At 32.7% G+C, this 26,530-nt stretch overlaps 1 protein-coding gene across 1 annotated transcript; it reads left to right on the forward strand.

The window, feature by feature from the left end:
• The first annotated feature begins 12,362 nt into the window (after positions 1-12,362).
• Positions 12,363-23,702, forward strand: LOC129803406 (cytochrome P450 307a1). The gene is made up of 3 exons (XM_055849933.1): positions 12,363-13,124; positions 19,684-20,098; positions 22,608-23,702. Exons 1-3 carry the CDS (start codon positions 12,689-12,691, stop codon positions 23,356-23,358), a joined length of 1,602 nt encoding a protein of 533 aa, XP_055705908.1. The 5' UTR covers positions 12,363-12,688; the 3' UTR covers positions 23,359-23,702.
• The last annotated feature ends 2,828 nt before the right edge of the window (positions 23,703-26,530 follow it).

Genomic DNA, 26,530 nt, shown 5'->3' on the forward strand with positions numbered 1-26,530 from the left:
TGAAGTGTGTGACTCAGAACCCATGTACCCAATGAAGACATCTCTTTGGCCCCCAAGAAAGACAAAATCCCAGAAACCTGACATTTTCGACCCGCGAAGAAGGTCCGCAGGGAACCGAAAAAGCTCTGAGAAGATATGTTTTTTTTTAATTCTGGGCTGAAATGTTCCATTCAACGACCATCAGATTATTGTTGTTAATAAATTGTTACACCGGTCCCTTACCCTTAAGTTCTCCGGTTTATGATCTTCAGAGAACTTAGCTCTTTTTTCGAGAATATTTTCGTGAAAAAGACAAGTAGTCTTGCGCAATCCTTTTTGGGGATTCGAAGGATATACAGGGATTTATGAAGAAAATGAAGAAAATTATAGAAAAAATTAAAATTAAAAATTAATTAGTTTAAAAATGTAGTTTTAGGAAAATCTTCTTTGAATTTTTTTTGACAAATCGTTTCTGGACAACACCATCCTACTCGTTATTGAAATAACATGCATTTCATCAAATACTTTTACCCATTTCTTGAGAATTTTCACATTAAGATATTTCAGAATGTTGAAGTGATGGACCATAAGTATCTGTGGGATATGTTCTGGAGACACCAAGAAACCCCAAAGTATTCATCGATAATTATTTCAATCTTTCCTCGTGGACATTAAATTTATGTAATTATATATTATATAAAATTATTAGAAACAATTTTAACAAAAATTTTTGAGCACTAAATCGTGAAATTTTCACTTAAAATGTATCTATTTTGCCATCTCACGACCTCCAGGAGCTCGCGAGATAAAATTCGCGGGATATTCAAAATAACAGCAATTATTCCGCTTTTTGTGCACTACTACACATGCCATCCCTCTGAAAGCGTCACACTCTTTATCCGTGCCCACTCATACAGAGTGAAGACTCTGTGTATGATGTATATTTCTATTTCGCAAAATCGGGAAAATTTTGGCGGGATAGCAATGTGACGGCGTCAGAATTCCATCACAGAGTCTGCATGCATAAAAATACAGTTCGTCGCAAAAACATGCACCACTTGTATTCAGATGCCCGAAAAAAAAGATCCTCAATTTTCCAAGACGTCTTTTAGCATGAAATTTGTTTTTAGTCTGCAATGGAAAAGTTTTGCGCAAAATGAAGCTTATGTCTTTGGAGACTTTGGAGTGATCTTGGTGATCTTTGTGATGATTTTGAGATAAATGATAAATTGAATTTCCTGGATGGAGAGAAGATTAGGATTCAAAAGTGGATCCAGTTCCATTTGGAATAATTAAGGGATTACCATATTCTATTGATGTTTCAATTGCATAACAAAAGTTGTCACAATTTCTTATTCTTCGTGCGCTACGTCTCAAGGAGTGTCGGATCTAGGTGATCAGTTTGAAAGAATGTATGCTGATGCGGAAGTTTGTGATAGTCAGTGATTGATTCTGATGCCATCCAATTGATATTGAGGCCAAATCTTACGACACAGCCACATTTTCTTCACACAGGCGAGGTACAAATTATCAATTCAGAGAGAAGAAATATCCAGAAAATACATATCAAAACATGACCACTGGCTTTTGGGGAGAAAATTTCACCGAAAAAAAAGGCTCCAGAAAAAAAACAAGAGCTGAGTGGCGTATGAAGAAACAGCGCAATATTCAAATGAATGTGAAAACGGGTCTCCAACAGTTCATAGGGAAAATTGATATTCAAGAGGCTAGCGCTTAAAACGGTAACACTTCTGAAATTGCTCCATATAGGAGACCATTCTCTGAAGTGAGAAAAAAAAGAAACTGTGCAGATTTTATTATAATTTTTGTACGATTGCGAGCAAACAAAACCCATTATACCCGTGATCTTTCTATTGACCAAGAAATCCCGGAACCCCAGAGACAACCGCCAATTTGTTGTTTGTTTATATTTTTTTCCCCGCATCTTTAATCTTTAATCTCTTTGAGGTGTCTCCATGGAAATCTGTCTTTATCTTTTGTGTACGCCTTTCTTTTGCTGGAGATTGCGACACTCTTTCAGTACAAATTGCAAGTAAAATTGATTGACCCCATTAAGTTCCTGGAATTATTGACATACAACTCTCCGAAGCACAAATTTAAGACACCGCGCACAATTACAGAAATATTCAAATAGCTTTTCCAGAAGCTTCGAGTTACTTCTTTGTATCATGTTATCCTATATTATATATCTGTGTTGGCCTACTTTCCAACATGGAATTCCCAATGTGAGTTCTAGTAGATTTTTACACCACTCTTGAAGTTTAATTCACTCTATCTACTGTATATCTTAATATTAATAAATATTAATTTCGTCTAAGAAAGAGCATGCAAGGACCATTTTGGCTCTAACTAGATTGACTGCCAAATTACGTTAGGATCTTTCAAATGATTGATAAAATTTGGCTTTAACCCTTTAAGGACGAGATATTAAAAATTTAGGATTAGAAGAAATCATTTTTTTTGACCTTTTAGAGCAAAACGTAATGTTTAAAGGGTTAAATATTGACGTCTTGGGGAAGTGGGGCACTTTTCAAATGGAATACCTTTGAAATTGAGTTTTTTCCTCCTATTTTTAAAAAGAACTGGATCTTACCATGTGATGTAATTAAGCTTCATAAACCAATTATGACCGTGGTGTCACATATAAGATTAATTAATAAAAGCCGGAAAGAGAGGTATATAGTATGCACAATTTCAAATGGAAAATTGCGTATGTTAGAAAGAGTTCATTCTAGTGGAGTAATACGATGAGTAAGATATTACTGTTCGTATTAATTGTTTTCTAAATCGTATTACAAGCAATTCGAGCAATTTTCCATGCGTGCCAACTGTGATTCGGTCAGTTTTCGAGCCATTGTATTGCTGCCAACTTTGTACGCAGAGGAAAAATGCGAGAGAGAGGCAAGATAGAACAATTACTATCTAGTTTGAATTTCTTCTCTATTTCAAAGGTTCCCCGCTTGCTCCTATTGTGATTTTTCTTTTAAAGTCAATTATAGTCTATGAAAAGAATTACAATATCCTTTTCTTATCACAATCTACAAATAGTTTACTCAATAGCCGTATTTATCAATTAAATGTTGTATTAAAAACATCTTCGCTGCTCCTATTAAACAAATTTGGCAAGTCATATCTTTCTTGATCTTTTAGAAAGTATCAATCTTTCTACATTAATTTCATGACAATCTGCTTAAGTTGATAATTATATAAATGAAAGCTAGAAAAATATCATAATAACGCTGCAAGAAGAAAAGTTGAAAAGTCAGACATTTTGAGGGTTTTCTCTATCTGGTTATGTCCTAGATTTATGTTTAAACCCAAATAACGGGGTCTTATATCGAAAAAGTTGAATAGAGGAGACCGGGGCAGATTTAGTAAACAAATAAAATTTTTCATTGTCTGTATTTTGTAAAAAACGTGTTTGAGTCCGACAAATAATCATTTCAAGGAATAGGGAGGGAATTAAATACTCTAAATATGGAGATAAGATTTTTTTATTTATCAGCCAAACGTGTTTAATTCAATTCAATTCAATTTTGTTCAATTTCTTTAATTTTATTAGGACAAACTACCTTCAATACAAAAATTTTCCTGAACAATTAAGTTAAAGAAAGGCAAAAGTTAGGGGAGACTGGGGCAAAAAGTCACAAAACGGATATTTTATTTTTTTACAAGCTACTCGGGCGCTTCAAAAATTTCTAATTAGCGCAGTTTTATAGGAAATTTACCGCTCTACAACTTTGTGAAAATAATTTTCTTCTATTTTGTAAGGAAACACGTTTATCGAGCCAATTTCTAAAAGGTACTTTTGTGACTATAATTAAAAATGCTGGGGCAAATAGTACCAGGCATTGAGTATCCCACCCGGCAAATTCTGCAGAATTCTGCAGAAATTCGTCAGATTTGAATTACTAACTGCCGAAAAATCAGCAGAATTTCTGCAGAATTTTGTTCTAAGGTGGATCCGATCGTTGTATGAAAATTCTGCAGAATTTTCTGCAGAATTTCTATAGAAAATTTTAAAATAATCGGCAGAATTTCTTTAGAGTATTTAGATGATTTCTACATTTCTTCTACCCTTTCTAATGTTTCTAAACATTATTTTAACTACATAAAAATATGTATTTCAATTTATTTAAAATTCAATTTTTATTCAACAATTTTACGTGAATACTCTCTTTTTTTACAATATTATTATAATGTTATAATACAATATTATTAAATCAGCCGTAATAGAAAATACGAAGGGGAAGGAAATGGTTAGAAAACACGAAAGAAATTCGCGATGCTCACGAAGTCGCACGACTATGCCGAAGCCACACGAAGTATCCGATTGAATGACAAGAAACGTTAAAATTTCAAAAGTGCAGAATTGCAGATCGAAGTTTTGCTGGGATATTATCATATTTTGATTCGCTTCATTACGGGCTTCCGTAAATTTGAAAAAAATACCTAGAGGACACATTTTCATAGAAAATTTATTCATCTACACCTTTGTAAAACACCGTTTTCTCTGCGAGAAAAGTGAGAAAACGAGAAAAGCGCTTCGGCCGATTTTGGTATTAAACTTTATGATATTACTTCAATTCGTAAAATCTTTACAAATATTGTCGCTGCTTTTTTGCCTATACAGGGTATATAGGCCATTCAGACGGGTAATTCATGGCTTAACTATCATGCCCTGAAGCTGATGTTGCTTATGATAGCGATTTTGATTAGTTTAATAGGCTAGCAAATAGTGTAGACTTCGCCAAAAGCGAATTATTGGCCAAAATACAGCAATAAATGATAATAAACTGTGATTGGGAGTCCGGATTTGATATTTCTGTGATATGGCCTACGTCATGTTTTGCAGCCCTTTTGTTGAACCTAAAATCCATTATTGATACACTTTTTCATATGAGAGCGTATTTTTCTCAAATCTACCATTACTTAGGTTGTAAAATTACGGAAGTGATCACGGAAAATGCATTAATAACAGCCGGAAGTTATTATATTAAATTTCTTTTTACGTAAATAGTTCATAAAATAAAATTTTAGAACAAAAAGTAGTGTTTGGGTACAAGTGACAAAATTATACCAATGCATCCTTTTTTTAAAACGCTCTACAAAAATATTAGTCCCTTTCCTAATAAATCTTAATAAGGCACAATTTGTAGCTTTATAATAAAGCTCTCTAAGAAAAAAAAATTGTAGTCAAAATGTAAATTAAATCTTGAGATATTAAGTGCTTTAAGGCGTCTACACATTGGGAGCAATTTTCGTCAAAAATTGCGCTTTTGACAGAAATTTGACGTTTCCCCCTACAATGCTGCAGGGAATTTCCTTCAAAAAAGCAATTTTTGACAAAAATTGCTCCCAATGTGTAGAGGCCATTATAGAGAATTATGAAACGTTGGTCTTGGTACAATTTTGTCCGGCACTGTAAGCACCGAAAATTTCGTATTTTTACTTTTCAAAATAGGGGAAATTGGGGCACTCTTGAAATTGGGATTTTTCTCCTATGTTTTAAATGGAACTGAGCCATATCATAATATAATTCACATTTAGATTCTCAATCTGTTTTTGCAGCTAAATTATATAACGATAAGACTTAATTTTATTTAATAATGGGTAAAAAGTCCCAATTTCAAAGGTGCCCCACTTCCCCCTATGTGTTTTTCTTAGTTGGTTCCTTGTCATTCTAAGTGATGGGTAAATTTTCCTGAAATAAGAATAAGGAGGGATCAAGATGCTTGAGTTAGTCCTCTGTTTCACAAAAATATAATAGATAAATCTAATTTTGTGCACCTTTATTTAAAAAAAAAGCACCAAAAAAATCCAAAAAATAAAATGAATTTTTTAAAAACTCAAAATTGCAAAAAACTATGTTATGTCCTTGTAATTTCTCATAAGCGATACATAGTAAACTGTTACATATCGTTGCTTGCGTTAAACATTTGTCGTATTTACATTTTTTCGATTTTGTTTTTTAATAAAATTAATAATGGAGAAGTCAGGTTTCGCAACACAGCAGTTGCTAACAACAAAATATTTTTTAAGCGAGCTTTAGTGTTTAGAAATAAAATTGATTTTTTGTGAAATTTTGAACAGTTTGCTGAATTTTTTTTGTATAATATGCAATTTAATATTTTAGTATTAAAAACTTACCCGAATAATTTAAATTCATCATGGTTTCCGACTGGCTATGGCTACAGCCTTAAATACTTTGAATGTTTTCAATATTTAATCGTTAATTGATACAGAGAATGCACAGTATTAAAATATTTGATAAGAGATATTTGTGTATTATTTCTTTTATATAAATTTTTCGATACCTCTAGGTATGAGTTATATATTCAAAAATAATGCAAAAATGTGTTCATAAGATTGAGTACTGTACGTAAAGACGTGACCCGGTCATTTTATGTATATACATTTCAATTCAAAATTTTGTTATATTACTTATGCATATCTATTCTAGTCTGATATTCTATGCAAGATTGAGTTTAATTTAAATCTTCAATAATTTATTAAGGTGTTTCCTGCCATCAAAAATTCAAATATATGGTATTTTTAGGAAATTCAAGAGATATTTGAATTCTAAATTTAGGAAGCAATATTTGAATAATAACAGTTTTCACAAGAACCGTCACTCACGTGAAATTTGAAAAACATTTTCAAGAGACATTCAAATGACTTCTAAAGAAAAAACATTTCCTATCTTTACATATATAGTAAAACTCAGCTAAAACCAGTAAAATTGAGTTGGTTAGAGGGGTTAGAGGATATAAATTGAAAATCTAAGAAGTGACTTGACAACATGCTGGATTTATTCACGGTGTGTCTCAATACGAAGGGGGATATATCGGAAGTCTCGATGTTATTCTGGAGAGGAAGAGATATATTTTTTTTGAATGAGTTCTTGTGTGCGATTTCTTTTGCACAAATTATTTATAAATAATGTAGAAACGTTGGGGCATGTTGAAAATTTGCTGTAAAGGTTGATCGAAAAAAAAAACAATATTTTCAATTGCAAATTCTGACAATTGAAGAATTTCCTCCGCTTCAGAAACACTTTTCTTTCGTTCTGCTCTCTTTTCTCTCTTCACTTTTTTATATATATAATTTTATCGCACCTCTTTGCATTCTTACCACGATGGAAAACGACAGTGGAAGATGTAAAAAAAAAACAATAAGTGTATGCCATTTGGTAGGTGTTAGGTGGTAATTTTTGCAGTAGGAGTGTGTGGATGAAAATTGTGGAAAATTTCCATTGAGAAAGATCACCTCTGAATGTTGGAGTGAGGTATTTTATCCGTTCTTTATTGCTTAATTTCTTCACAATTTATTCGACGGCCCACATTGGGAACCGAGAACCAGTGTGGAAAAGTCAATTTGTTAAGCAATTCAGTCAGTCATTGAGTCAGAAAAGTGTCGTCTCCGTTTTTCTTAGACCAATCTCAATATTTATCCGCTGAATATTTCAGCGGGCTTTATTCTAATTTATTTCTACTTCCGCCTCAGCATCTCTCCCAGAATTCGCCAGTTACTAACGTAATTCCACTTTGGTGTGTGTGGAGCTTTTTTTCTCTCACTCTTTGGGATATATATTCGAGGAGTGATTATTTTGGATTGAAGAGTTTCGTCTCGAGCGCCAGCCAATCGCAAAGAATCCAAATACACTCAAAGCACAAAATTCGAGAGAACAATTGGTCACAGAGTCGAATGTAGAATGGCCAAATCTCCATTTTCATTTTCCATGAAGATCCAGTTTTAGCAGTATCGGTGATTCATCGCAAGTAAATCACTCAATCCTCTTCCAACATCTTCTAATACACTCTCCAAATAGATTTCTCACATCAATCCTTGGTCAAGTTTATTGGGCAAATTGGCTCAGACTAAGATGACTTTCTGGTTCTGCACCAATTGGGATTGGGATCGCATCATCAACAAATATTAAGTTAGATTTTGACGCGAAAATTGCTAAAAATGCAAATATCATCTTTCACATTGTTCAGCAATTTATCCATTTTTGCTGGTCTTTTACCTTCTTTTCAGGCGACTTTTTTCGGCAGTTTTTTTGTGGTTCTTGAGGAAAACTGCGCATTCTTCTCTCGCGCATTTGAGACATTGGAGACATTCCCACCCAAAACAAAAATACACCCACTTTTTCGGTGCTATGGGGACAACAACTTATAACAGAAGCAATGAGGATATTCATTGATTTTTCTATAAGACATTATGAAGCTTAAAAACCTTCTAAGCTCCTTCGAATCTTGTTGGAACTCTGGTTTCCCAAGAAGAAAACTTTTATTTTGAGTTATTTAGAATTAAAAAGAATCGTTCTTGTAGATAATTGTAAAGTAAGAATATCCAAATTTAAAAATAATTTTTGCAGGCATCGAACTAAACAACGCAACACATTTTAGAACGTTTCTTTTAGAGAAATTTTTGTAGATTCAACAAAGTCTGTCAAAATTTATCAAAAATTTCAAGTCTTTCTAATTATATTTTTCATTAGATTCTTGAAATAGGGGAAAAATAGGGGAAAATGGGGAATCACCGAACACGGGGTATCATCGATCATTGCAATATTTTAATTAGATAATTAGACTTCAAAAGACAAGACCTGTACGAATTAATAGATACTATAGAGATGCTTGCCCACTGCAGAAATGTGCATCATAGGGGAATGTTGGCATGGTTCGCACAGAGTGAACCTTCAAACAACGCAAATTTTCTCTTTGTTTGCAAAGAGCTAGTTCGTCATCTCTTAGCCATAAAATAGATAATTATTTAGCTCGTGAGACGAGATGAGAAATGATAAGTCAACTCTTTGCAAATAAAGAGAAAATTCGCATATCGTTTGAAGGTTCACTCTGTGCGAACCATGCCTACATTTTCCTAGTCTAAACGACCTCCCCCCGTTCGATTCGGCACCGGTTTCCTCTATAAATGCATTTTCCAAAGCTTATTGAAGCTTTGTGTTTTCCTTAATATATTTTTTAGTTCTTTTATTAATGACCGATGGCCAAACAGGCATTAAAGTTAGACCTTTGATCTTGCCAACAAATCACTCATGGACTCATATTTTCATGATATAACTACAACTCATTATTAGAAAGAGAATTAGAGGTTTTTGTAATCCAAATATTAATTATATATATATATTTTTGGAAATCGCTCGGAACTATGCAAAATTATTTAGATTAATTACGATCAGAAATTTAATTAATTTCCATCAAAAATATTCATTTCTACCATAAATTTCTTGTTGAAGCTCAAAAGCTATCAACAAAGTTAGTAATGTTTGAGGTTGAATGAAATATGAAAATTACTAAAATAAAATATCCTTTAATTAATCATATAAATTAACTGTGCAGGGAAAAGTACAACTCAGACAATTCTTGTTAGTTCTGTGAGGTTTGACCGACCAAAATCAATATATTGGGGGATAAATTTTGGAAAAATATAAAAAAAAAACTGTAAATCTTATTTATCTCATCAAAATTAATCCAGAGATTTGAGCACTGCGTCTATTGCCAGCATTTTTCTTTGTGTTGTAAAGCTTTGAATGCATATCGCTCCTTTGAAATTACAAGGGGTCAACTCACTTTTTTGCGATTTTGAGATTCTAATGCACTTAGAAAGACAATTTAATAAATTTTCAGATGATATAAATCATTAACTCTTTCGTCTCTTTTGGGACTGTAGTACCCAAAATGTAAGATATTTTTTGTAGGACCTCAATTAATTCCTGAGCTTAGATATTTTTGATTACAAATTGTGAAATTGGCTTGCAGCATATGCTGCGGTCCGGAAAGAGTTAAATTTCGTTAATAGAAAAGTTTTTCAAAATTTTAATCTTCTTGATTACTTGCATAATTTTATTTGAAGTAAAGGGACACAAAATATATTCATCGTTCAAATTTTAGTGTAACAGGGGAGTAGCTCAAGCAAGTTAATGCCTTGTCATTCTAATTTCAGCAAAATTTGCGAATTATTTAGAACGACAAGGAGCTAACTTATTAAAAAACATATTTTGAAAGGTAAAGATATAAAAGTTTCGATGTTTATATTAGTGGTCATACAAATAGAAAAGAAATAAATTGTTTTTGTTCAGTCATTAAATTGAGATACTTATTTATACAAAGTTGAATCTTTCATGCTGTCTCCTGAAAAATGGCCGAAAATTAGTTGGCCCCTTGTAATTTCCAAGGAGCGATATAATGCTAGCTAATTATAATTAGATTAATTTGATTGAACTTTATAATTTAATCAATAATTAAGATCATTCATAAAGCTTGATAAATTGAACTACATTCAATAAATTCCTTTGAATGTGTCAAGATTGTTTTTTTCAATTTACAAATTATCGTTTTTCTTAAATTCTAAAGATTATTATTATAAGAAAATCCATCATATGCATATTAAATTTTATTTAATGAGGTGAATGGTGAATCTCTATGTAGAATTTAAACTTACAGAACATATTATAACGAGCTACTTTGAATATTTTCTTAAATCCTTTTCATTGCGCAACAAGTTTATAGTTTTTGGTTTACCAATTTATTAGTAAATCAAAAAATCTTGATCAATAAGTTACAGGGGAGATCGGGGCAGAATTAGCCATCAAATACAATTTTTCATCGCGTATAATTTATTAAGAAAACATTTGTTATGGCTGATGAATAATTCATTGGATAGGAAAGAAGATATTTATATCGAATAAGTAGTGTGATTCTTCAATATTATATACCTTTAAAGGTAAACTATAACATCCCACCGCATAATTCAATGCATAATTTTGTATGTCCCTTATGGAGGTCACCAATCGCTTTTTTTCTGAGAATTTAAGGCATCCATCGGACATTACATTAATCCATCTCTTGGCTTAAGTCATAAGTGTGTCTAGGGCATTACGGCTTAAGTCGAGAGACGGTTTAATAGGAAAATGATGAGAATGTAGTATAATCTTAAATTTGATTATAAATACGTTAAGCTATCTCTTGACTTAAGCAGTAGGGAAAAGTGACCATGCTTTGCAAAGTCCTAAGCTTTATAATGACTAAATTTTTACCATGTGTCTGAACACTGAGAGAAATCCGAAAAAGTTAAAATAACACTCCGGAAATGTTTATTTTACCCTGCAGTATTGATGCGAAATCGGTGTAAATATCATGCTTTTTAGGTGTATTAGGGGTTAAAGTTACCCTTTTTCATGTTATTTTTACCCTTAAAAAAGTGTAAAATTAACATTAAAAAATGTTGATATATTTTTACACCTAAAAAGTGTTAAAGTTATGATGAAAAAAAGTTAATCGCACCCTCTTTTTCTCAGTGAATAAATGTGACTCCGCAATATATTTTAAAAATAGGACACTGTCCCTTAGTTCTTAAAATATGGGTACAATGAGTCACATTTCTTGAAGAACATACGAAAAATTTAGTTATTATAAAGCTTGGGACCGAGCAGAGCATGGGCACTTTTCCCTGTATGCCCAGCACGTTAGATTACGAACGTTGGAAAATGAGGCTTAAAATAAGTTTAGCTGCATGCATCTGCATTACCATTTCTTATAACGTAACTCTAGGAAAATGACGTTTCTGTGTCCTTTTAGATTTTATTAAACACCTACATAGACAAAACGGTACGAGATATCAATATCCTAACTCAATTGGCCCCTTCCTGCTTTTCTTCTAAATCTATGGTTTTTGTGTGTTACAATTTATTTATAGTAAACAAAAATCTTAATTTTGAATAATTCAATCTTAATTCTTGTTCTTTTAAAATAGTCTAGAAGTTGTTCTAATTTAAATGATACATTGTTACATCTTCCCATAATGTTTGCTATTGTTTTCAATGGATTTCAGTAGAACTAATTTATTATGGATTCACATGAAATCTATGTAAAATATGGAATAAGACTTCATGGATGACTTCCGCAAGAATAGCCACGCCACCGGAAGGAGTAATGAAGAGATAAAAAAAAGTATAGATAAATTGAGGATCCTTCCTGTGACAAGGAGATCCAATCGGAAAAGTGATAGCGATAGAGGTTGGTTATCATTCAAGAAAAAAATGTTCTTGTTATTTATTTTCGTGTCTTAAGGTCTTGGTATTAGCACCTCAACGGCGCGAAGAGTATGTGATTAATACACAAACATTGTATTATTTATTATGATATCCCATGTAGAGATATATCAGAGAGTGTATATCGATTGTGTTATATGTATATGGTATAAGACACACTCTCTGGATTTTCTTTATACCCCGGCCCAGCAAGCATTACAAATGTGTATAGAAAATGATCAATGGGAAGGCAAAAACAGAAGCGCGGAGAGACTCGATTCGGGGATGGATATATAAGCAATTGGAAGCCACCGAAAAGACTCAGTGTACGTTTTAGTCACCTCAGGGGATTGTGAGATCGAAGAGCACTTGGTCGTATCAGAGAGGACACCTCTTACTGATACCCTTTCACCAACGCATTCACTTGAGATATCGCGACTTTGGCCGCTCTAACCAGAAGATTTTGTCTAGAATTTCCACCTTTGATTATTTCTCATTTTCCAACGAGCACTTCCTGCTTGGAAAATTGTCAGCTAGTTTTGTGGAATAGATTTGTGTCGGGATTACATTTTTTCTTGCTTCAATTTTATCAGTCGAGAAAAGAATATAAATTGTGTGATTCTTCTTGTGACAATGGCCATCGGAATAGTGCTAACGTTGATCCTGCTCTTCGTAACATTTCTCGTGAGCTACATCCGGGTTCTTGTGGAGTGGCGTCGAAAAGTGTACATCACATCCGTGCCGTATGTAAAGGCTAAGGGTCGCCAACAGTATGACCCACCATCGCAGCCCGTGACCAAGGAATTTTCTCAGGCACCTGGACCAGCACCATGGCCAATCTTGGGAAATTTGCCTCTTCTGGCACATCATGAGAATCCCTTCCAGGCCTTCACGGAGCTCAGTCATAAGTATGGCGATGCCTATAGTCTCACTCTGGGTACAACTAGGTGCTTCGTTGTAAATAGTCTGGAGCTTATCCAAGAGGTTCTCAGTCACAATGGAAAGTTCTTCGGTGGACGTCCAGATTTCCTGCGTTTCCACAAACTCTTTGGTGGCGACAGAAATAACTGTGAGTACTTATTTTCCTTTAATAACACTTTTTTTTTTGGGGGGAAAGCGATGAATTTTTCCACACACTTTTGCAATTGATTATTATTTGTGTCTGAGCCAAGAGAGCCAAGTTTATTACCAAACGGAAATAATACTGCTGAAGTGCGTAAAATTTACGCACAACTCGGCAATTTTTCTTTACTACCGTCTAGCAAACCACCCTAAAGAATGTGATCATATTCCCCTAGAATTTAAGACATTTTCTCCTAATACATTTTTGAGATTATAAAAGAACAGGTACACCTCCTCTAAAAATAACTTATTACAATACGCGAGGAGTCTGAACGGATATCCGTGACAAAAAGAGACATTTTTCAACTTGAGGATTAATTTAAAATTGAAACACTTGCCTAATATGGTAATTTTTTTCAACTTTTTCTTCACACTCGCACCTCCAGGCTCCACAATTCCAGAATCTTATGCCTCAAGATCGCGCAATTTCAATTCAGCACACACTGTAATAATTTTTGTCCCAAGATCTCTTCTATATATAATTTTCACAGCCAAGAGAGGTAGAAAAAAGGTCTCCTTGATTCAGAATTGTTGAATAATAAGATAATTATTCGTCTTTCTTTTTTGCCATTTGAAAGAGAGAAATATTGGGTATCAGAACGAACACGGAATAATTTACGCATTCATCGGGCACAACAAACTGATTTTGTCTGATGAATCTCTTGGTATATAGCTCCTTCACCAAGAATTCTAATATATTTTTTGCACCAACATATACACGTAATGTGGAATCACGATAAGAACCAATTAGAAAGGTTTTCCTCTCAGTTTCTGCGCTGTTTTTTTCCAAACATCTAATACCCACAAATGATCAGCATGCAACAATTTTGTCTTCTTTAATGCCTTTTGCAGCTTATGCTTTTGATTACGCACCAAGCAAGTGCTTCACGCGACTTCTTCAAAAGGTTGCATGAGATTCTCTATGAAGAAAGCTCTTTAGATATTTAAAAGCTCTTTTGAGCTTATATTTCTTTAAGTTTAATTTCACAAAATAAAATTAACAATTCCTCTTGCTATTGTCGTATGTGATTCATACCCTAAACCAGAATATTAAAAGAAGAGCTTTATTAACCAACTTGGTTCAGGCACATTTTTTCAATCAGCGAAAATGAGGCCACGAAATTCGGAGGATTTGGGCTTTTTGCATATCTAAGCAAAGTTTTTTTTAAAATAAAAATTACGTCAATTGGGCTTATTTTGCACAAGAATTTTAAATCCTGATTAGGTCGTGAAAAGGCAATTGTTGACTTTTAAAAAACCTTGACGAGAAGGGAAGAAAATAAGGGAAAAATTAGTATAAGTTTATAAATTTAATTTATAAACTTATACTTTAAATAATTTTATAAATTTAAATAATAAATTTAATTTATAAACTTATACTATCATTAAAAAAAAGTTTGCCTGATTAATCCCTTGCGTCATTTGTTCAGTAAAAGCAAAACTCGGTTAAAAAGCTTAATAAATGTAGGGGAAAGTAGGACACTTTTGAATTAGGGCATCTTTGAAATAGGTTTTTTATTCTATTTTTAAGTGGAACTGAACCTTACTGTGATATAATTTAATTCCAAAAGCCAATTGTGAAGTTAAATTGCTATATGATAAAGCTCGATACCATTTGAAATAGTGGAAAAAAGCTCTATTGCAAAGGTTCCCCTTATAAGAACCCAATATTCTTATAAATTCTACTTCAGGGTTTGTTTAAGAATGTTCTACAAATAGTTTATCATGTGATAGAATAGAAACACTTAGAAACACAAATATTTTGGGTACCTTTGCCAATTTTTTGTAGAGCGAAGACATTGTAAATTTTCCCTATAGAGCAAAGTGGGGCACCTTTGAATTGGGGCAGCTTAGAAATTGTTTATTCCCTTTCTCAACTGGACCTTATTGAGATATAATTTAGCTCAATAAATCAATTGCGAACCTAAATTACATCATGATAAGGCTCAATTCCATTTAAATGTCCTAGATAATGTTGATTTATAGAGGAGTCGTCTAAGACAGGAAGTCGATATCTCTTACCGTTTGACCTCTAGCCGTGTCACAAGTTGAATTAAAAGTGGTTTATACAACCCCCTGGAAAGTTGCCTGAAATTTGAAGTCACTTTCTCATACTTCAATTTAAATTTGTATGGGAATTTTTTTGCACTCGCTACCGTTATGCTAAATATTTAAAAAGTGAGAAGCTTTTCCGTATTATAAGATACCTTTCCGTATGGAGGGATAAATATACTAAATTTTTGTTTAAATAAATTTTTTGCTCGGAGCACTGTGAGCTGAGTCCGAGATCAATTTAGGAATTGGCTTCAAATAGCTCCATATAAAAAGGTGAACTTGCCAGGCGCTTGGGTTTATATAACTGCTTTCTCTTTAAGTTCGAGCAGTAAAATAGGAGAAAAAAACCCAAAATCAAAGTTGCTCTACTTTAAAAGTGTCCCACTTTCCCCTAGTGCTTTAGGTCTTTGTTTTTTGATTTCTTATATTCCTAAAAGGTAGAGGAGCTTTCTTTAATCCTTAAAAATCATATATTTTATATTATTCTATGGAAAAATTCTTGTGAAAATCATATTGTAAAATTTTAACATTTTCCTATTTTTCTCTATCAAAATTTATTTTTTTTAATGCTGCTATTACAAAGAAAAACGAGGAGAATGTAGGGCTAAAAGAAAGCGGGATCTAGCTGGAATTTGTTTTAAATTTAAAATTGTTTTGCATATTTAGAGCCCAATCTCCTTTAGCAATAACGAAAAATAACATTTTAATTGTAGCCTCGCTTCCTCATAAAGTTAAGCCAGTATTTTTTTGGTCGCTTTAAACTTGTATAACCTATGTATTTTTTAAAATTCTTTTAAAATTTAAATTAAACATTCTATAGAGGTACTTTGATGCAGTTTAAGAGACTTTTTTAACAAATAAAATTAAGGAAAATAACATATTAAGGGACTTTTTCAGCCTAGCTGATCTTAAGGCGATACGTGGGTCCAAATAGACAGAAATACAAAATATTTTTCTCTGATTCTTTTTTCAACATAATAAAAAGAACAACATTTAACCCTTTAAGGACGATTGGAACACCGGGTTCCTATAAAGAAAATATTTTTTCCTAACTACCTAAAGTTATTTTTTTCTTATGTTAGTACGTAATTGCAAAGTAGAAAGTTGAAGGAATCTATGATATTTTAAATTTCATTTTTTCTAAAAAATTACGAATTTTTAAATTCTTATAATGAAAATTGATTTTAATTTTTTTATCCTTCTAATTTTTCTAAAGCAAAACCGTTTTGTAAAAAGAAACTACAATACTTGAACGTAATAATTTTCAATTCAGTGTTCATTAGTATTGTCAGAAAAATTACTTAAATTGTTGGGCTATTTTTGTCCCTATCGTTCATAGATGTAAAAAATACACCGAATCAGACTCTGTTGAATTTTTTAAGGTTAGATTGATGTATAACCTTTTACTGATTTTGTTTATCGGTTTCATTTTTATTGCTGATTTTCGGTCAGCGAAAACTGTCTCGTCGTTAAAGGGTTAAACTATATTTTTCTGAAATTTTCATTTAAAAAAATTAAAAATTCAGCCTCTGGGATTTGATTCTCGGAGACCTTTTTAAACAAACATAATTTTTGGTGGACAAAATTTCTCGGAGTTAGTTCATTTAGAATCCAAAAACCAAGTTGTACTAGTCCCTGAACGAAGGAATTTTTTAATGCAAAAATTACCATTTTCGATGTATTTTACATAACATTTCATCTTCTAGAATAAGTTGTGATCAAGTAAACATTAAATCCTTCAGTTAAGGACTAGTTTAACTCATCAGCTAATGGGAAGTATTTGTTTTTTGGATTCCAGATGAGCCAATTTCGAGAAATCTTCTTCACCGTAAAGAATGTTTTTCTTTTCAAAACAAAGTCTTTAAAAATCAGATATCGTCTGAATTTTTATAATTTTTAAATAAAAATTCTAGAAAATATAGTTAAAATGTTGTACTTTTATATGCCTAAGAACTTGAATTAAATAAATTTTCAATTTTACTGAAGAAAAATTTAGAGAAAATATGATGTTTTTATAGTCTTTTAAAGCCATGTAACCCCTTAAAAAAGATTAAGTTCAACAAAATTATTATTCTCAATCATTCCAGTATAAAGAATTATTTATATTAAAGTTTTTGTTGATTCTTAAGTTTCTTTATCCAACTAGGGTAAAATAAGGTAATTTGGAACCATTTATAGCTTGGGACATTTGAGATTTTCTCACTGTTTCAGAGATTCAAAAGGCAGAAAAACTGTTCTTTTTCCTCTTAATCGTCTTTTCTTCTATTTCGGGGTCTTAAATGCCTAAAACGGCCTAAAATGGAAAGGATCAGCAATTTGTAATTAAGACAAAGCACACCTTTGCAAGTCAATGCAAGACTGAATGGAAAATTTTGAGTTGATTTTCTTAGCATTTTCTGCATTCTCACAACGGTATGGAGAAAATTAAGAGAGTAAAAATGGAAGTAGGTTACAGAGCAAGTAGATTGAATTTCCATGAAAGAAAAGCTTATGTTCTGGGGTAGGGGAAAGAGCCACCGAGAGTGTAATTGTGCTGAAGCACAAATTGCCATTATTCATTGACTATTCAGGCATATTTTGGTGCAATAAAAATTGTGACTCGTGTAATTTGATCAAAATGAAAACGTTTGGACATGGAATTTTTGCAGCAACACGAGTGCCACGAGCTTAATTCATTCTGCAAGTTTTTTTGGCGGGAAAATTGTGGTGCAAACATGAGGCAGATCGGTTGTCCATGAAGAAAATGTTGGTGAATGTGTTTCACCCGGAAATTCTCACTTGATGGACGATGAGTGAAGATTTCTTTCTTTAGTTATAGTTGGATGGCGAATGGGTGAAATGAGAATTCAGCATAGTGAAGAGATTAGGTCATTAGTTAGCTCTTTTGCTAGTTATTTTGCATTCATGATAACTTGCACACATTGAATTTTTCTTTTCAATTCACCTCCTCCTTCATTCTTGATATTATATTTTACTTTTCAATAATCACCATTAGAAATGATGATGATTGTTTGTTCTTGAAAAGCCTAGTTTCACACAAAAGTGTAAATACTTGGTGCTAATGTTTTCTTCATACTTGAGAGGATTTATGTAGTGGAGTAATTGTTTTAATTATGATTTTAATTAGATTTAAAAATACAAGTGTTGCATTCTCCTTCCATAGACAGCTCTTTTTTTTCGCGAGATGTGGGTGAAAAAGAATTTACTTCTTGTTTTGCTTCCAAACGAACAAAACAAACCAATTTTGAAAGTCAGGGAATTGTATTTTCAAGTGAAATGGGTTGACTTGGAGAAAATTAAATACCTAGAATTTTACAAAATTCTAGGATTTTAAAGTTTAACCTTGAAAATTAGTAGTTTATTTATTTTTCATTTTTTTCTTAACGGCGTCAGCACACCTTTTAGATCGGGAAAATTTCATAAAGTCAAAATTCACATCTCTTTCTTTCTTAAAAGCTTTGCATATGCCTATCCTACTCTCTCGCACTCTTCTTCTTTTTTTGAACATCACACCAAATTAGATTTAGTTCAGTCCAATTTTGACACCGAATGACTGGAACGACTTTAGCAAATCTTTTATGGCTCCGGCACACCTTTTAGATCAGGAAAATTTCATGAAGTCGAAATTCGCATCCCTTTCTTTCTCACATGTTTTGCATATGACTGTCTCATTCTTTCGCATACCAAATTCGATTGAGCTAAATTGAATTTGGAGTGATGTTTAAAAGAAGAATGGTACGAGAGAATGAGATAGACATATGCAAAGCACTTGAAAAAGAAAGGGTTTAGAATTTCGACTTCATGAAATTTTCCTGATATAAATGATGTGCCGGAGCCATTAAGAACGAAAGAGACGGGAATTTTGATTTCACAAAATTATTCCGAGCTAAAAGATTTTCCGAAGACATAGAGAATCATACTAAATTGTTATATTGTAGTCGTTTGAAATTCTATAGCTAGCAATCAAGCTAATTGGAATATCAATTAAGAAGTACCACGTGGGAGTCAAATTTCCTCCGAAAATGAAACGGAATATCCAAAAAAAAAAATAAATTAGAATATCACGTCAAAGAGGAAACATTTGTGATACCCAAGGTTATTCCGCGATGTGCGAAATTGACGACAAAATGTATATGCAAGAGTACCCAGAGACAGCACGTCTCCTTGAGGGAAGATCCACCCGGGAGTGTCTTGTGGGTCAATTTGCACGAGGATTTATTGTAATGAGGTGGGAAATAATCTGAATTTCGTGGCCTTTTTCTTCCCACTGACCTACAGAGGAATATACGCATAAGATGTGCCAATACTTTTTTTTTGTTCACATGGGAGGAAGAGACATTCAGAGGTCACAAATACCAAGTGAATATCTTGTGAGGGAAAATGATATGGGGGAAGTAGAAGCTGATAGAATAATTGATTGCTATTTTTTTGTGTGTGTCTCTCCTGCACAGCTCTGGCCTTGTGTGACTGGTCAAATTTGCAGCAGAAGCGACGCAATTTGGCCAGAAGGCACTGCTCACCGCGAGACAATTCCGACTACTACCGCAAAATGTGTGATATTGGATGCCTCGAAATGGGGGAGTTTCTCAAGGTGCTCAGCGCAAAAGTTGGCAATGGCAGGGAATTTCATGTGAAGGAAGTCCTCCAGGCAACAGCTGCCAACATGTTCTGCCACTACATGTGCTCAATACGCTTCGACTATGCTGATCAGGACTTCCTCAAGATTGTCAATTGCTTCGATAAGATCTTCTGGGACATCAATGAGGGATATGCCGTGGACTTTCTACCATGGCTCTCACCATGCTACACAAAACTCCTCAATAGGATCTCGTCCTGGTCTACTGAAATCAGGAAATTTATCCTCAAGTAAGTTTCTTTTTCCGTGGAATCTGATTTAGAAGTTATCTGATTTAGAAGTTCTAAATTTGCCTTTGCACCCGTAATATAGGCAAAACTATTTTTGCAATTTTTGAAACTTAGATGGTTATATCTTCGGTTCAACTGGCTAGATTTTTATCTTCATAAAGAACAAATGGTAGGTCTTTAAATTGTCTTATTATTTTTGAAAGCACGGAGCTTTCTTATTTAAAAAAAACCTTAAAAAATTACATATTATTTCAGCAACATTTAATTGAAATATCTTAAGAACTAATAGGGTAACATGTGGTATTTCGGGACACTTTTTAGCACTTTGCAATTTCAAACAGCCTATTGACTTCTCAAATTATTTTTTTCTTTGTTGATACAAATATTTATGTTCCTTATTCTATCCAGAATAAGATTCTTATCGAAAAATGTTGAAAAATGCATCATTTTTTATTCAAAATACCAAAAAATGTAAAGAAGTAAGAATGGTGTATTTCGGGACAATTTGGTATTTCGGGACAGCCAAAAGTCGCTATTATACAAATAAATTTCACTGAGTATGACTACTTACTTTTAAGTAGAAGGTTTAAACTTCACTCTTTCATAAAAATTTTGTTTAAATTTCTTGTAAAGTGGCTTAAATCGAAAAAAACTCAGCACTGTTTGTGTTGACATCTGCAAAATTAACCACACTGAAGGTTTTGTAAATAAGTGGAATATCACACTCACAATTCACTCGTATTTCACGCTTTAAATTAAAAAAAAAATTCAGAAGTTTTATGTTTAACTGATACGTAAAGAGCTTAAAATTTCATATATAGAACTTAAAAATAATAAGAAAATAAATATTTATAGGATTTTTTATGTGTCCAGAAATACCACACGTTACCCTACAAGCTTTTAATGATTTCTTCTGTACAAAGGATTTGTAAGAATTATATAATTTTTGTAAAAAAAAGGTTCAATTTCTTTAATTAAATCGTATCCAACACGTATAGCGCATACACTGAATATGAAAAATTAATTGCAATGAAAGCTATAGGGGGAAGTGGGCACCTTTGATATTGGGATTTTTCGCCTATTTTTAAATAAAATTGAGCATTATCAATTTAGCCACTGAGAGAAATCCGAAAAAGTTAAAATAACATTCCATAAAAATGTTAATTTTACCCCGCAGTATTGATCCAAAATCGGTGTAAATATTACCCTTTTTAGGTGTATTGGGGGTTAAAGTTACCCTTGTCCAGGTTTACACCCTTAAAAAGGTGTAAAATTAACATTAAAAAATGTCGATATATTTTTACACCTAAAAAGTGTTAAAGTTATGAGGAAAAAAAGTTAATCGAAATGACATTATGATATTGCTCAGTTCGACTTAAACATTATTGGAGTAAAATCACAATTTCAAAAGTGCCCCACTTCCCCCTAGATGCGATTCTAACGCCACAAGCGGAGTTCAGACAAACTTTTAATGTTTTGTAAACAGTTACAGAACCATAAATTACTTTTTCAATATTTCTAATATGATAAAAAATTAATTTTTCTCGCATTTTTTGCACTAATTCACAGAATTTAGTTCTCCTTTTGGTATTTACAATTTAAAATATCCCATTCAGGATTCACTTTTCTATAACATTAGATGTTATTACACAATTATGTATGTTTGTCTACTTTTGGAAGTTAATTTGTGAAATAATTTTTGAAGTTTATTTTTTAATTATTTATTTCTCTTTGATAAATTACGGGCTTTCGTGTACCGTTTTTGAGAGAAATCTTCTGCGAGTATGCAAATTCTCTAGGTGCATAGAGCCATTTCACGCGGTTTTCTTCACTCCTGTATAAATATGCATAATCCCGGAACCCCCTGCACATCGCCTTATACGGGATTCAGATCTGAGACTTAGCCATATGGCTTAACTACTCTACTCTATTTTTTAACAATCAAGATCTTTTGGAAAAAATTGACTTAGGATTGGATTTATTAATGACAAATGACCTATTAAATTCTGAAAAAGCAATAAAATTTGTTGCTACACTAGACTCTCACTCAATCGGCTCTTTTCACGTTTAATTATGAAACTAATTCGCTCAAATTCGCTGTAGTTCTTCCTATTTTATCATGATTCTTTATAATTGAGCGCTTTTTGTGGAATTTACAAAGGCTTCGACGCCCAAATCTATCGATAAACCGGATGACATTTTGCCCCAAATGCTCAATTGAGAGAGAGTCTACTGTATTTAGGATTTTGAGACCGTCGGGAATTGGGCTAAACCTATAGTCTGAAGACCAGTCTCAGTTCTTAGGAATTTCAAGGCCTTTCATTTTATAGAATTAGTATTTCATTCAGTTGAGTAGCATTCAAGCTATGATCATTTAAGTACCAAAAAGTGAGGAGATGATTTGCCTAGATCACGGGCGCGGAAGAATTTTTCAAATGCAAAAAGAATTCTTTTTTGAGAAGTGATTAAAAGCAGTTTTCTAAAGATATTTACCTTTCAATTCGTTCAGGAGGATCATTGAAGATCGTGAGCTGTCTCTGGACGTCGAAGAGGATGAATCAGACTTTACAGATGCCCTACTGAAGAGCATCATTGCTGATCCTTCAGTCACACGAGACACAATTATCTACATGTTGGAAGATTTTATCGGTGGTCACTCGGCTATTGGGAATCTTGTGATGATATCCCTGGGCTATGTAGCCCTCAATCCTGAAGTTGGTGTTCAGATTCAGGCAGAAATTGATCGAGTGACTGAACGAAAGCGTCCAGTGACGTTGTTTGACAAGGAACACCTTCCCTACACCATGGCCGTACTTTTTGAAACCCTGCGCTATTCTTCATCACCTATTGTGCCCCATGTGGCCACAGAAGATGTAGCTGTATCTCAGTATGGCATCACTAAAGGCACCGTGGTCTTCATCAATAACTACAAGCTCAATACGAGCGAAAAGTATTGGGAGAATCCCAAACAATTTGATCCTACGCGCTTCCTGGACGAGACACCCGAGATGTCCGAGAGTGGAACACGATATCGTCTCAAGAAGAATTTACCTCATTTCTTGCCATTCAGTATCGGGAAGCGCACGTGCATTGGACAGAATCTTGTGCGTGGCTTTGGCTTTGTCATGCTGGCTAGCATTATGCAGAACTACAATATCTCCTGCACAGATCCCAGTTCCATCAAAATGTACCCTGCCTGTGTGGCCCTTCCACCTGAAGCCTTCCCCCTCACACTCACCCCACGCAATCCCCTTGAGTAGACGATAAACATAATCTTATCACCAATGCAATCACTTCCCCAAAAGAGTTGCGTGTAGAGTTGCAAGCGATTGAAATTGTTTCACCATTTGGTTGCGTGAAACAGGTGAGTTCGGTGAGTCTCATGAGATTACCAATTATTTTATCTTTCGTTCTTTTTCATTGGAAAAGTACTTAAGATCGCCAGTTAAAATTAGGAAATTATAGTTTTATCCCTCAATGAGCTTCCTGCTGAAGATATTGAGGTCACTATCTTTTTTTATTTAAGGATAACCGAATGATCCCATAGAAATGAGCTTCTTGAAAAATTAATTTGGTCAATTTCTTTAAAATTAGAGTATGAAAAGATAATTAAAACACTGAGAAAAAAAGAGGGTGCGAATAACTTTTTTTCCTCATAATTTTAACACTTTTTAGGTGTAAAAATATATCAACATTTTTTAATGTTAATTTTACATCTTTTTAAGGGTAAAATTAACATGAAAAAGGGTAAGTTTAACCCCTGATGCACCTAAAAAGGGTAATATTTACACCGATTTCGGATCAATATTGCAGGGTAAAATTAACATTTCCGGAAAGTTATTTTAAATTTTCCGGATTTCTCTCAGTGAATGTATCATTTCTTAAATATTCTATGAAATCGTTGTACGAACTGCAGGGTAAAATTAACATTTCCGGAAAGTTATATTAACTTTTTCGGATTTCTACCACTGAATGTATCATTTCTTAAAAATTCTATGAAGTCGTTGTACACTGAGAGAAATCTGAAAAAATTAAAATAACATTCCGGAAATGTTAATTTTACCCTGCAGTATTGATCCGAAATCGGTGTAAATATTACCTTTTTTCAGTGTATTGGGGGTTAAAGTTACCCTTTTTCATATTAGTTTTACCCTTAAAAAGGTGTAAAATTAACATTAAAAAAATGTTGATATATTTTTACACCTAAAAAGTGTTAAATTTCTGTGGAAAAAATGTTAATCGCACCCTCTTTTTTTCTCAGTGTACGAACCATCTCCTATCGCTGAAATTATTTAATTAATAAGCAACTCTACCACAATTCTCCCATCAAGTTCTTCACTGTAGAAATGCAAAAAAAAATGTCTAAATGTTAATACGGGTTCTCAATGTTTATAATTTTTTTTCTTTTAATATTGCATTTTAAGGATATAAAGGCCATTAGACTTTTTGTGATACCTTAGGTGTGTTTTTTTATTAATATAAATATTTTAATAATTAAAATATGCAAGACGAGAAAATAAATGGAATTATCATCCGAGTGTAAATAGTTACTTGTTGAATTGCGAAATGAAACGATGACTGATTACAATATTTAAAACGAAATAAACCTAGTTTCATTCCTCAATTGTTGACGAGTTTTGTAGAGAAAACAAATCGGTCGTTTTTGCTCTGAAATTGATCAAATATTTCAACTTAGGGCAGAATCACATTGACAGTAAAATGCTCACCGTATTTTGCTAATTTACGCATTTTCATTGCAATTCTTACGCAAATTCTCGATTACCGTATTACCTTATCTCATACTCGGTGGCACTAGGTAAAAATAATAAAAGAAAATTGAAGAAATAAAAAGAAAATTCGATAAACGTTGAGCAAAAAAACTCTGTGTTATCACACTTGCACATTAAAATTTTAATATGATTCACATTAATTGTCGCTGGTGAGAGTCCAAATGTGTAATTTGTGTCTTTGAATCATTTTATATTCAAAATTTGATGTATTTGTTGATAAAAAGGTAGACTTGGCCCGCAAAATTTGATATAAATTGATTTATAGCATTAATGCGAAAAATTAATGCGTTTTCTCTTTAATTTTTTAATGTGAAAAATATTTATGCTTTAGGTAAATTTAAACTTATTTTTGCAGGCCAAGTCCACTTCTTTATCAATAAATAGAAAAACCTCAAATATTAAGTGACTCAAAGACACAAATAACATTAGCGTTATCTCACTTGCACATTAAAATTTTAATGTGATTCACATTAATTGTCGCTTGTGAGCGTCCAAATATGTTATTTGTGTCTTTGAGTCACCTAATATTTGGGGTTTTTCTATTTATTGATAAAGAAGTGGACTTGGCCTGCAAAAATAAGTTTAAATTTACCTAAAGCATAAATATTTTTCACATTAAAAAATTAAAGAGAAAATCGCATTAATTTTTCGCATTAATGCTGTAAATCAATTTATATCAAATTTTGCGGGCCAGGTCTACCTTTTTATCAGCAAAAGGATCAAATTTTGAATATAAAATGAGTCAAACACACAAATTAGACATTTGGACGCTCACAAGCGACAATTAATGTGAATCACATTAAAATTTTAATGTGCAAGTGTGATAACACAAGAGTTTTTTTGCTCAACGTTCATTGAATTTTCTTTTTATTTTTTTCAATTTTCTTATATTATTTTCACCCAGTGCCACCGAGTATGAGATGAGGTAATACGGTAATCGAGAATTTGCGTATGAATTGCAATGAAAATGCCTAAATTAACAAAATACGGTGAGGCTACGGCGAGCATTTTATTGTCAATGTGATTCTGCACTTACTGTACTTCTCAGTTGATAGTTTAATTATGTTAATATCTCACTAATTTTGTAGGAAAAGAAAAGAATGTTTTAGATCCTAAAATTTAGCGCTATTTTCACATTACACCACCAGCTACAAATTCTAGCCCTGAAACACAATAAAAAAATAAATAAATAATGCAAAACACATTGATATTAGGGAATTGATTTATTGACGAGCGCAATACTTGATAAATATATTTATCCCAATTGGTGTAGTAAAAATAATTATTAATAAAATAAATTTAACCACAATCGACCGTCATTATATTTCACAAACGCCGAGATGTAATAGTAAAAAATAGATGTTTGTAAAATTCTTCCACTAGTTTCTTCTTTTTTAGTAGTGTATTATGTCTGAAATACAATTTATATCATTTACTTTATTAAAAGCAACATTTTTTACATATGCAGAAAATGTGTACACAAAACAAGAGAAAAAAACATATATTATATAGATATTAAGACTGACTTAAGAATTGTAGTGAAAATAAAATTTTTGTATAGAAATGAGTTTTACATAGACGATAAATTAACACTATATACTTAAACTATATCTTATGTGTTACAATAAAATATATATATTTT

Source organism: Phlebotomus papatasi, chromosome 1, assembly GCF_024763615.1.
Source record: "Phlebotomus papatasi isolate M1 chromosome 1, Ppap_2.1, whole genome shotgun sequence".
NCBI lineage: Eukaryota > Metazoa > Arthropoda > Insecta > Diptera > Psychodidae > Phlebotomus > Phlebotomus papatasi.

What these genes read in the sequence shown, in the direction of transcription:
- LOC129803406 (XM_055849933.1), top strand. Translation starts at nt 12,689, where the DNA reads ATGGCCATCGGAATAGTGCTAACGTTGATCCTGCTCTTCGTAACATTT. An exon ending in TGGTGGCGACAGAAATAACT is followed by an intron (nt 13,125 to 19,683) that starts GTGAGTACTTAT and finishes TCTCCTGCACAG; the next exon opens with CTCTGGCCTTGTGTGACTGG. An exon ending in ATCAGGAAATTTATCCTCAA is followed by an intron (nt 20,099 to 22,607) that starts GTAAGTTTCTTT and finishes CAATTCGTTCAG; the next exon opens with GAGGATCATTGAAGATCGTG.